We start from the raw sequence: 12,930 nt of genomic DNA, 5'->3' as shown, positions 1-12,930 counted from the left end.
TTTCTCTTATTTTTAGCTATCTCTTGTTCACATTTTACAATTTCAGCAAGGGTTAAAGGTAGAAATGTTATTTTTTCCTTTATGCATATGAGTGTACTTATTACTTCTACCTTGGTGTGTTGCATTAGTGTCAAACTCCCATGATCTTCCTAACAAAAGTGAACATGCTTGCATGGATACTACATCGAAATAAGCACCATCATGGTATGAACCAATAGAAAAATGCACCCTAGCTATTTGCATTACCTTCACCTTACCGCTATTGTTTAACCACTGAATGTGGTATGGATGAGGATGTGTTCTTATTGGAAAGGAAAGTTTCCTCCATCAATAATGACTCGAACACAAAAATCTTTGACTATGAGGAACATCTGAAATAAATTGTGGTATTGTAACTATTCCGCTTGCTCCATTTGAGTACTTAACACTCGCTGCACAATGAGTGTCCTATAATTCTTTGTAGCAGCTGCACCCAATTGTTCCTCATTGTTGATATCCGTCTCACGACCATCCTCATCACCTGCACGGTTAGCTGCAAGAGCATATTCATCCTCGACATCACTAGCACTTATATATCTACGGTCTTCTGTGACAATGTACACTCACTGACTTGGGCAATCCTTCATGACGTGGCCCATTCTCTTGCTTCGGCATCATTAAATCCTGGTCGATCGGCCTGTAGAAGCAATTGAAGAAGAGCTCTTGGCTGGACCCTGCACACTTACGGATTTGCTTACTTCAGGAGCATGCGACAGTGTCGAAGGTAGTACTGAACGTGGCCTGCTCGAGAAGGGGGTAGCAGACCATGTAGCTGAACATGGGGCTATCTTGACTTGTCCCGGTGTTGATTTTGAAGTGGTCATGCTTCCAAAATTGCTCATTGGCCTTTGTTGTCGTCCCTGCAATTCTTTTTCTACTAGACATGCAAGTTGAAAAAAATCTAGAACACTATTGTATTCTTTATAATCAATTATGTCCTGAATTTCACGCCTTAACCCTCCATAAAATCATGCCATTGCAGTCTCTTCATCCTCAATAATATCACAATACAACATACTAATTTGTAGCTCCAGATAATATTCTTCTATGAATCTATCACCTTGGTTTAAGCGTTGCAATTTCTTTCGCAAATCACGTTTAAAAGAGGGTGCAACAAATCTGTTATGCATAGCAACCTTTAAAGCATTCCATGTGGTAGGCGCGAATTCGTCGACGCATACCCTATTCCACCGGATGATTGCAAAATTTTTAAATTCACTAGTGGCTGCCTAACTCTATGCACACAGGAACTAAATGAGCATTAAACTTTTTTTCTACCGTCATCTTCCAATCTAAATGCCGTTCAGCACCATAAGCACCCTCAAAAGATGGTATAGTAAACTTAACATTAGCAAATGGGTCATCATTACTATGTGGGTTATGTTGCTAAAAATTATTACCTCTCATATCTTGACGGTTGAAGTTCAATCGGTTCCTTTGTCATTCATCAAACACATCACAAAATTTATCATCCGCGACGGACTCATCTTGTTCATAGGCTGCACCATGAGGATCCACTTGACCATTGTTCGGTGGCGGATTAACCAATTGATCAAAGCGTGTATTGAGTATTGCAATGCTTTCATTGAGTCGTTGCAATGCGGTATTGGTTGCCACAAGCTTCTTATCAATGTCGTCATTAATAGTTTGTTGATGATCATCCAACAACATTGTGAGTTCTTCCCTCAAAACACACTCTTTTGCATCCGATGCTTCTCCTGCCATGAGTCGAAGATAGAAAACAACAAAAGATAAATTATCCCTATCGACTACTAGGTGGTGGAGGTGGAGTCACACACTCTAAAGTGTCTTACCACGCTCTTGCAAGTGTTCTTACCAATCACCGTAGTTGGCACAACCGGTGGCTGGTTCGTGATACCTTATTGGGTGCGAGTGATGTAGTTGCAAGGGGAGAAACCGTTCTGATCGAGAGCAGGTGTAGCTTGGACAGGCAATATTTAGTAGCAAGGAATGGCAATAATTGAAATCAGATTAGCAAAGCTGAATAAAAGTCAACAGTACTCGTCACAGTTGTTGGCCTGAACACGTTCCTAGAACTAGCTCAAGCAAAACAAAAACTATAACAGACACAAGCACAATGGAATAAAATTTGCAATGCAAAGTGATTCTTCTTTTTTTTTTTTTGAATTCTCTCTCTCCCTTTTGCACTCTTTGATTTCTTTTTTTTTGGCACTCTTTGCTTCTTTTTTTTTGGGCACTCTTTGCTTCCTTCTTGCTTTTCTTTTCTTCTTTGTTTGCAAATGTGATGCAAACTAAAAAACTCTTCTACTAACTTTTCTAAGATCAGTGAGGTACGTGGGTCACAAATGTTTTTGAAAGAGCAGGGGTATAAAGGTAATAAAATTATACTCTCTCTGTCTCTCTCTGAACTTTGGCTACCTCTGTTTGGGTTATCGAGTGATATTCAAACTTTGTCAGACAATGCTCGATATGATGAGTTCGTAGGGTGTCCGAGCGCAGCCAAAAACAGATAGACTCCGACTAGGTTATGGAGGCGAAAACGAGTGGATAGTTGAATTGGACTAGGTGGTCGAACCCGAAAGGATGGTCGGATCTGAGAAGGTGGGTGATTTTGACTAGGTAGTCAAAGTGACTGGTCGAGACCCCGAGTGGGTGGTCGGAGTGGCTGGTCGGGACCCCGAGTGGGTGGTCGGAGTGCCTGGTAGGACCCTGAGTGGGTGGTCGGAATGACTGGTCAGGACCCCGAGTGGGTGGTCGAAGAGACTAGTAGTCGAACCCGAATAGATGGTCGACTTGACCAGTGGTCAAACTCGAGTAGATGGTTAAAGTAACTAGTGGTCGAACATGACTTGATGGTCGACTCGACTAGTGGTCAGACTCGAGTAGATAGTTAAAGCAACTAGTGGTCGAACATGACTTGATGGTCGACTCGACTAGTGGTTGAACTCGAGTAGATAGTTAAAGCGACTAGTAGTCGAACACAACTTGATGGTCGACTCGACTAGTGGTTGAACTCGAGTAGATAGTTAAAGCGACTAGTAGTCGAACACGACTTGATGGTCGACTCGACTAGTGGTCAAACTCGAGTAGATACACAATCTTGGCTATAGCAAACAAGGCCAGACCGCGATACACGACGACTAAACAGCAAGACTCGACACTAGAAACTAGATCACGATGACTCGACTAGCAACAAAAACACCTATGATGGACTCCAACTCAACAACGCAAATACTGAAAGCAAAAATGCGAAGGCTTTAGTGGTTTGGACAGCAGAAAAACTAAGATCTAAATATTTTTGTGGGGGAATTTTCTGCACTCTAGGTAATGAAAAATGACGAAATAAAGGGGGTAACTGAGATTACCTAATGGGCAACCGAGGCTCTGATACAACTTGATGTGCTTTGCCCAATCTTCTGAAAGGTATTATGATAAGTCAATCGGTGGAGCTTCAACGTTGATGATCGAAAGGCTCCAAACAGAACAGATCGAGAACCCTCACAACCACTACCTCACTACTCTGTTGTTATCAATTGTGCCAAGACGCGGTTGACCTCGTCAACAAGGCTTTTTCTGCAAGCGAATCGAGAACACAAGCAAGAACAAATAGATGCAATTTGAATATTGCTAATTACCAATGAAGTACTCGAGTTGGGGTTCAACAAATCGATAAACAGTGAAACTATCTAAAATAGAATAATCTAAGCTAAACCAAGCCTAAACTGCGATGGCTACTATATATATAGGAGGGATGTGAGGAGGTCGACCTAGGGTTGTGCAGCTGTGGAAAGAGGCATGCACAACCTGGACTCCATCCCTGACACGATTACAAGACCTAACAAGGTCCAAAATGGTGGCGCAATACCTTATTTCTTTGACTCTAACTAAACTATAAGGAATACTTGCTCGAGCTCATATCCATTGGAAATGGCTCATTGTAAGCTTTCCAGAATATACAAGATCACCTAAAATAGACTTCGTATGAGAGAGTTATGCCCGTTTTACTGACGTGTTATCCTGAGACTCGACCACGACCACGACTTCGACCACAACTAGAGCTCAACCTCGAGTCTGAGTAGACTTGGCCTTTGAGGGGTGACGTCCAGGTAAGGTTGTGGTGCTTCTCCCACATTTCTAAGCAATAAAATATCATAACAATTTAGTAGTAACTTATCCAAGGAAGCATGAACAGCGAGAAATAAGTTCACCTTGTGGTCTAATTATCATACATGTACTCTTGTAATTGGACCTTGTATGATTTGAGGATTATTGGCCGTATTGATAGTATACGAAGGAGCCATGGGCTCATCAATTAACATTTACTCAACCATGACAGCACTAGCATAACTACCCATCATAACCCATGGCTCATTAACGGCGATAAGGATAATCATACAGAATTTAGTAAACCCTAACATGGCATTCCAATTTAAACAAGCATGCAATGAAGGGTAAGCAACCACATAAATATCCTAAAATAGGAGCAAGATGTTCAAGGACACTTGACTTCAGCTGAGGGTTGCTCAAAGCCTTCAAAGGCTTGATCTTGCATATTTCCGAAATGATCACCTCCTAATCAACACACCGGAAAAGCATACAAGGAAAACGACTAACAACAGTACACCAAACAATACTAAAACTACGTAAAAACCCTATAAACGATTCTACACATTGCTACGAGAATTGAGCATGAAAATCGCTAATATCGGAGCTACGAGCACGAAGTTATAAGATTTTGATGTTCTAGGGGCTTTCCTGTAAATTTTACTTAATTTTAGAGAATAAACCTATTAATTTTTTATACTGAAAATTCCTGATTATGACGTCATAAAGCAAAAAGGAAAAAAATTTCTATTGAAAAACCCATAGAAAAGGTTCATTGGCCCATGGACCACGACCTGAAGGTAGTCCATGGTCCATGGTGGATCGGTTACATATGAGTGAAGAGGTATGCAAACTGGGCCACTAGATCTTGATCGGATGACAAAAAAATTGATGGGAGGGAAAAGAACTTGGGTCGGTAGCAATGGGCATGGCCGACAGCCGGCCGACAGTGGTGGGTGGCTAGAACTTTACTGGAGTGGTGCAAAAATGCGCCTCCGGCCACATATTTTGAGGGGAGATGCGTAAAACGAAGCGGACGATGCGAGGATCATTACTGAGGGCTTCACGATGGCAAAGAGGGGCGATGGGTGTCCAGTGACGACAAGAGGCTGCCAATGGGGCTTGAGCTCGATGCGGCGGCGCTTCAGGGGTCACACGACACCGAGAAGTGGCCGGGAGCTTCTCCAGTGACCATGTGAAGCCAAAGAACGGGAGAAAAGGGGTTAGAAGGGCTCAACTATGAAGAAAAGAGCGGCGATGGTGGTCTCACCAGAGTTGAAGAAGAAGACGGTGCCGACAGGGAATCCGAGCGGGAAATGGGGTGAGAGAGGGTGGAAAAGGTGTGGAACATTGCCAAGAAGGAGGGCGGCTTATATGCGAATTTGCCGGCGGCCTTAATGGCATCAAATGCGACGGTTTCCACATTTGAGAGGGGTAAAGGAGGGGGAAACGGCTGAGGATATTTGATTGAGGGGCGAGGATCGCAACCAGGGCCTTTAATTGAAGGGAAACGACACGAGGAGGTGTGAATTTGAAAGGGCGGCGGGATTTTTTTGGGGGGAGGAATCCACAACAGGAGGAAAAAGAAGGTGAGTCGGGTGGGTGGCTCAGCTCAGGCGGCGCCGCTCCAGCCGGGCCCATGAGGCAGAGAGAGCAGTGGGAGAGGCCAGCTCGGGCGCGGGGGTAGGTGGCTCGGGCACAGGAGCATGCCGCCTGAGGCCTAGCATGAGAGGGAAGGGAGAGGGGCAGCCCACGCCGGGGGGAGAAAAGGAGAGAGAGGGGGAAGGGAAGAGTTGGGCTGGGGAAGGGAAACGACCCCAGACCCTTTTTATAATTTAGAAAAGTTTTCTTTTATAAATTTGAATAATTTTCAAAAGAGGTTTAAACGGGCGCCTTCTAACGAACTTTTGCAAACATTTTTCACGCATAAAACTCTATTGCAATTACTGTAGTATGAATGCAATAAACTTAACTATAACCTATAGCAAATTTAAATTTAGAACTTAATTTCTTCTATATGAACAAAATTTGTAACTCCTATTTTAATCCTATCAAAATTGTAAACTATTAATTTTTTTTTAAGATTTAGGGTGTTAGATGAAGCATGTGTTAGGGCTACGAAGGAATCTAATTTCGTTTGGCGCTCTACATGGCAATGAGCTATTATTCCAGGCTGGGCCAAATGGGAAGACCATGGAGGTCATGAAGGGTGATGAGATCGTGATGATAGGAGAGAGGACGTCATCGAATCTTTACAAACTGTAAGGGTGTACTGTTACAAGTGGAGTTATGAATGATGGAGTTGTAGGGATAGCAGTGTCTTCTGAAGGCAACGGTTCTAAAGCCAAGTCAGGTTCGTCAGTCTACTCTCGTTGAGAGAAGTCAACAACTCAACTCTGATGTACATAGAGGTTCGCGTATAACGGCTTCATAGTGCCAACATATTCGTCAAGGTAGAGTTTGCTGGATTATGTATCGAATATGTGTACTAGTTGGTTACGTTTCATATTCATCAAGGTAGAGTTTTTTGGATTATGTATCAAATATGTGCACTAGTGGGTTATGTTTGGATCAACTTAAGTTGTATTAACAGTAGTGTAGAGTTTATGTCAAGCACATGTAACCCGGCCTTCTCATAAATATAAGAGAAGAATTATTGTTGTAACTATAACAACAGACTCGTAGGGGTGCCTGCAGTTCTGCAGGAACCCAAATGACCGGTGTTGCAACTGTAGTGAGGAGCATCTGTAGTCATGCCTTATGGATATAGGCTTCGACTGAATCTCATCAACAAACATTGTGCCTCCAGTGTCGTCTGTGACCTCTTGTGTGCAATGTCTCGGTAGATCCAATATTTCCACGTGACTTATTTCTAACAGGTCCTGTTTGCAACGTAGGAATTTCATAAAAATTTCACAAGAATCAGTGTAGTTTATATAGGAATTCAGTGAATATCCGTGTTCCAAAGGACGGCTAATTAGGCTCACTCGAGCTCAGCTAGTTGCCTGGCTCTCCTCTGAAGGAGCCTAACATCTATAGCAGAGCTCAAATGCGCTAGCATGCATAATTCGGGTTCCGTGATCTAACTATATAAGCTACCATCGGAGATGTCGGTCTACTTACAAGTTTTAGAAGTAGGAGCATTGGGGAACTAAACTAACCGAGACACTCCCCGGGAATTGGGACAAACAGCAAACTTTTGTACATCTTTTCCTATGGGGTGTGTGGTAGACCTAACCTACGTTTAACAAAGCTCCAAAGCTAACAATTGCTATCGACATTGTTCCCTTTGTTAGGTGCTGGGGTCATGTACAAAAGCCAAAGAGTCCCTATTCTGGCTGATCATACTAGCTTGTTAGTATTCTCTTATTTCATATTCTGGAATTGGTGTGGATGAAAAAGAAGATAGGTGAGTATAACTTGACTTGTGAACTTTTTCATGATTTGACTATACTAAAATATCGACAGAAAAAGAAGACCATTACACTGATGTTTGAATGATAACATGTATTTCATCCCGGCATTACTCTCTAGGATTTCAACTTCATATAGTGGGCTCGATTTGTAACGCAGGGTTTTCACATGGACCTGTGTAATTCCCGCAGAAAATCCATTGAAATTCTTGTGTCCAAACCTAATCCAAAACGCTAAGCAGTTTCTCTAAAGGTACGGGGAGAAGAAATCCCAATCCTTGAGTTTTTAAATTATGGGAGGCGGCAGGCTGTCATTCCATGAGGGAATAGTTTAAATTTAAATTATACAATTAAATTGGAGAAACTGAAATTGCTTCAAAAAAATGCCAGTTACCGGCTACAAACCGATACCACCCGTGTTCCATCTAGCTGTGCCTACTAAGATGGAGGTAATTCTCATGTACCTCTAAGAAATGGTGATGTAGAGAGCTCAACAAAGCAAAACCTAGCCATGTCTCCCACACACAATGGCTAAATATTCTCGCCTTCCTCCTAATAAGCTCCTACATGGCTACGTACACCATAGGGGCTAACCAACAAGTGCAACGCTATTTCCCAATTGGATCCCTCGACTTTTATACAGGATGGGCATGGGTCGCAGAGGATAATGGCCCACCCGGTGAGGAAGACACGAGCCCTGTTTATCTGCTGCCACGTCGGCAGCGGCTGACAGGTGGATCCGGATCATCGATTTCGAATCATTTCGAATGAATGTGGTGCGCACCATTTGCTAGCTTGATTATGATTCAGCCGTTTAACTGTTGGATGTTGCGGGGTAGAACTGTCTGTACTGCTGATTGGTCACTTTGACCTTTAATTTTTGGAAGGAAACTTTTGCTTACTCAGTATCTTTGCAGACACATGCATGCGAGTTATCCGTTGGAAAGGGGCCAAAGAAACATGCTATTGCTGTTGCATTTTTATGGAAGGTCCTTGTTCTGGTAACATTGTGATGTCAAATTTTTTCTTTTCTGGAGGAAATAGATCCTTGTAGTTACGGTAGTTTCACGAACATCTAAGCAGTGCTCAATACAGTCAAACGGTTGAATTTTGAGTCTGCATGGCATTTTGAGCTAGCCCATGCGCTACCTTATTCTGTAATCCATCGGCGTCGGTGAATTCGACCAATCCTAACCTCAGCTCTACATCGTGGAATTCGAATAACTCGCTGATACGTCTTTTGTACATCTAGCATTTTACCCGGTTACACGATTCATTCTCAAGATTTAAATGTTACTCACCAATTTGTATTTGTCATGTGCCATTTCACTCAACATCGCAACTTGGGTATGCTATGTCCTGAGTCCTGACATTGGGTTCCCTCTTGTTGACATTTAAAACTCCAAGCATGTGTACGTGAAACCTTAACATTTTCCAGAATATTTTCGGCATCCATCAAATCAGGAATCCGAATCCAATGTTCTGTAAAAGCAAAAAATGAACAAGAGGGAATAATAATCATGCCGGTGCGCCTCCTTCCTAAGCAAAACCCAGCAATTAAAAATAGTGTGAATTGCATAAAACTATAAATATTATGCTATTTGTAACATAAAATACAAGTATTGTGGCTAGTAACCTAAAATTAAAGTATTATACACTAATTTCATATAAAACCTGATTTTAATTAGATTTATCCAAAAATGGTCTTATGTTTCTCCAAAAATTATTAAAAAAATTGTACATATTTCATAATTCATATGCAACCCGTTTTAATTAGATTCACTAAAAAAATTGTGTAGAATTTAAACTAAAATTCTCTAAAAAGATTACTTTTATAAATCCTAACAATTATTAGTGTATCAAATAAAATCCAAACAATATGAAAATTTCACTAATATTCTTATTATATAATTTACTAATTTATAAAATTATTTTCAGCCCTATGTTTTTATAGTACTATACGTAATACTTATAATTTTATATTACAGATAACACAATATTTATAATTTTATGCAACACACTTCAGAAAAACAAAAACACCTCCCCATCTGTGACTCAGACCACTTGATTAATCACGACACGGTACGCACATCATCCTTAATTATTCTGCTAATTAATCTTGTAGTATATCACAGTACCGTACCTGCAGACCACCGTCTCTAATTATTCTACTAATTAATCTACTTCATTCCATTCCCCCCTTTTCTCTCCCCTCACACAGCAGCCAAGAAACGCTAGAAGCTTAGCTGCAGGAGTTTAGTGAGGAGTAAGAGCTGCGAGAGAGTGCGGTGGAGGCAATGGAGATGACGATGGCGGCCGCGCCGATGCAGCCGAAGACGGGGGGCCTCGCGCGCAGGCTGGCCAGGCTCCTCCGCCGCAAGCGCTCCCCGGCGGGGACCGGGATGGCGTACTCTGTCGCCGGGGATGAGTTCGACGAGTCACTGGACAGCTCCATTAACTCACTGAGCAAGCTCAAGCTGTCCGGCAACCTGGCTGCCGCCTACTCGCTCGACGCGTACTTCAAGAATGCGACGGAGAAGAATGGCGCGGCGCCGCAGCTGTGCTCGGCGCCGGCGCCGGACGCCGCAAAGCACGCGTTCGTCGCGAGCCTCTTCGCCGGTGCGTCCGCGGTAAAGGCGGCGTACGCGCAGCTGCAGCTCGCGCAGCACCCCTACGATGCCGAGGCGATACAGGCGGCGGACGCCGGCTTGGTCTCGGAGCTCACCAAGCTGTCGGACCTAAAGCGGAGGTATACCAGGGATCCGGTCGCGGCGGCCAAGAACGCCGCCGCCCTCGCGGCGCACGCCGACGAGCAGCACCACCTCCTCCGGACCTACGAGATCACGGCGGGCAAACTGGAGGCCGAACTCCGCGTGCGGGATGCCTACGCGGAGCGCGCCCGGGCCGCGCTCGCCCACGAGCTCCACGCCGCGCGCGCGCTGGAGGAGCGCGTCCACCCGGGGCGCACCCTGGCCGCGCTCGACGACCTCCACCTCTCCGGCCTCAACGCCACCCACTTCGTCACCGCCCTTCGGCACACCGTCAAGTCCATCCGCTCCTTCGCCAAAGCAATGCTCGACGCGATGCGGCCCGCCGGCTGGGATCCCGCGGTGGCGACCGCGGCCGTGCACCCGGCCGCCCAGCTGAGCCACCCCGGCGACGCAAAGTTCGCGCTCGAGTCCTATGTCGCGCTGAAGATGTTCACGAACTTCCACCGGAGAGACTTCGGCCTGAGCTCCCTGCACAACCGGGGCTCCCACGACCGGCGCCGCTTCTTCGAGGAGTTCTCCGAGCTCAAGGTGGCGCCGGCGGCGTCGTTCGTCGACACAAGCAACCCGCGGTGGGGCGCGCTCGGCGAGTTCCTGCGGGACAGGTACCTGTCGCTAGTGCACGAGCGGATGGAGACGTCGTTCTTCGGGCTGCCGGAGCAGCGCGCCGCCGTGTCCGCCGGGGACGCGTTCCCGCGCACCGCGTGGTTCGCCGAGTTCGCGGAGATGGGGCGCCGCGTGTGGCTGCTGCACTGCCTGTTCTCCGCGTTCGACGGCGACGCGTCCATCTTCCAGGTGCGCGCCAGGTCACGGTTCTCCGAGGTGTACATGGATAGCGTCAGCGACGTGGACGGTGCTGCGGACAGCGGCGGGACGGCACCGTCCCCGGCCGGGCACCTCGCCGTCGGGTTCACCGTCGTGCCGGGGTTCAAAGTCGGCGGGACGGTGATCCAATGCCGAGTGTACCTTTCCCGCCCGGACCGCCTGCCGTGATGAGTTCGGTCTTGGGTGGCACACCGCATTTCCGGGCCTTCTCAGAGACTACGGCGAGGTCCCCGGCCGTGGGGTTTAAGGGTGGCAGCATTAGCATTCAGCATGTAGGTGCCCACCTGGGTATGTTCCCACTTTCGTATGTATGTATCAAACTATGTATCTACCTACCTACCATGTGATGCACTACCAATGTAGTAGTAAGTAATACTGTCTGAGCATTCCATTCCAATATAAATCGCATTGCAATTTTGGTTATGATGAGAGAGATGTTTTTGCCATATTGGTGCTTGGATCTCATTTGCTGCTATCACTTTTCTGCATGAGGTGATCTAGATCGGGAATGTGCACCCACGTTCTCCCACCAAAAGGCCGAAAAGGGGACGGAGGAAATGGGCAGTGTGGAATGGGAGAAAAATGGAAAGGGTGCAGAGCTCATGAGCTCCATACGGGCAGGCAGAATGGACGTCACTAATTCGCGCGCGCCTGTGCCGAAGCCTCCTCGCAACTTCTCGGACAGCAAAATGACACGGCGCTGAGGCTCACTCGGGACGTCGTGGGCGCGTGGGGAGCAGATCGTGGGAACGAGGCCCGCGGGCGCAAAGGCGCACGGGCAAGGTCCTTTGCATTCAAGAAAAAGTTCAACTCAAAATTTATCTATAAAATTTATCCACAAAACTTGTAACAAAAAATTTATCTACAAAATTTATTTACAAACTTGTAATAAAAACTTATCCACAAAACTTGTAACCAAAAATTTATTCACAAAACTTGTCTATAAACTTGTAACAAAAATTTGTCCATAAACTTATATTAAAAATTTATCCACAAAACTTATACTGCAAACTTAGGACACGTGGGCCTCAGTGGTGGGCCGTCACGTGCATTCCTTCATGCTCATCTGGAACGGCTCGCTCACGCGCGTGCTAGCACAAGAGCGAACACGTGGCTTGGGCCACTCCCACACGCGCTAGCAGTCTGATGGGAACGGACATACGCACGACGCTGTCCGAGCGCATCGTGACTTCCCAAGTCACCCACGCGCTTGGAACAGCTTTTTGAGGCAAATGGGGGATCTAGCAAAATTGGAATGAGCAAATTAGTGTTGTGTGGGCAAAAATCGAAAAATAGACAGACATATGATACTGTATTTATCAAAATAACAAAATAGATAATATATCGGTGTATTTGCAAACCTAATACCTGTATTTGGCACCTCAAGTACCAAAAAATCGATTTTGGTACTTGAGGCACCGAAAAACAATGAGCTTGGCATAGGGTACCGAATACGGCACTGTTCACTGTATTTGGGTGCCAAAAATATAGTTAACAGTGTCGTGTTTGGTACCTACAGGTCGGGCGTGGTGCTCTAGTCCCTTCACGTGGTGTCATGTCGCTGCTTTCGGTGCGTCCAGTCACTTTTGCTTTTGTCGGTTTTGTCACCCCATGTTCTGCTGTCTCTGCGTTAATTACCTAGCCCTCGCACCACCAGGTTTCACTATAAAATGAGAGCAGGTTGGTAAAGAGATGTAGCGCGAGAAGGGAGATGACGAGCAGCAAGAGAAAAGGAGAAGATGAGAAGCAACAGCGCGAGGAGAGGAGCAGCAACGCGAGATGAGGAAGAGCAGCAGCGT

The 12,930-nt window shown here is 45.5% G+C and overlaps 1 protein-coding gene across 1 annotated transcript; it reads left to right on the top strand.

Moving 5' to 3' along the window:
* Positions 1 to 9,724: 9,724 nt before the first annotated feature.
* On the top strand, positions 9,725 to 11,554 carry LOC133928606 (protein GRAVITROPIC IN THE LIGHT 1-like). The gene has a single exon (XM_062375018.1). It carries the CDS (start codon positions 9,836 to 9,838, stop codon positions 11,297 to 11,299), a length of 1,464 nt encoding a protein of 487 aa, XP_062231002.1. The 5' UTR covers positions 9,725 to 9,835; the 3' UTR covers positions 11,300 to 11,554.
* Positions 11,555 to 12,930: the final 1,376 nt, after the last annotated feature.

The sequence above is a fragment of the Phragmites australis genome, chromosome 9 (assembly GCF_958298935.1).
Source record: "Phragmites australis chromosome 9, lpPhrAust1.1, whole genome shotgun sequence".
Lineage (NCBI taxonomy): Eukaryota > Viridiplantae > Streptophyta > Magnoliopsida > Poales > Poaceae > Phragmites > Phragmites australis.
The sequence above is the reverse complement of the archived record's forward strand: the minus strand, read 5'-3'. Positions and strand labels throughout refer to the sequence as shown.

What these genes read in the sequence shown, in the direction of transcription:
- LOC133928606 (XM_062375018.1), top strand. Translation starts at nt 9,836, where the DNA reads ATGGAGATGACGATGGCGGCCGCGCCGATGCAGCCGAAGACGGGGGGC.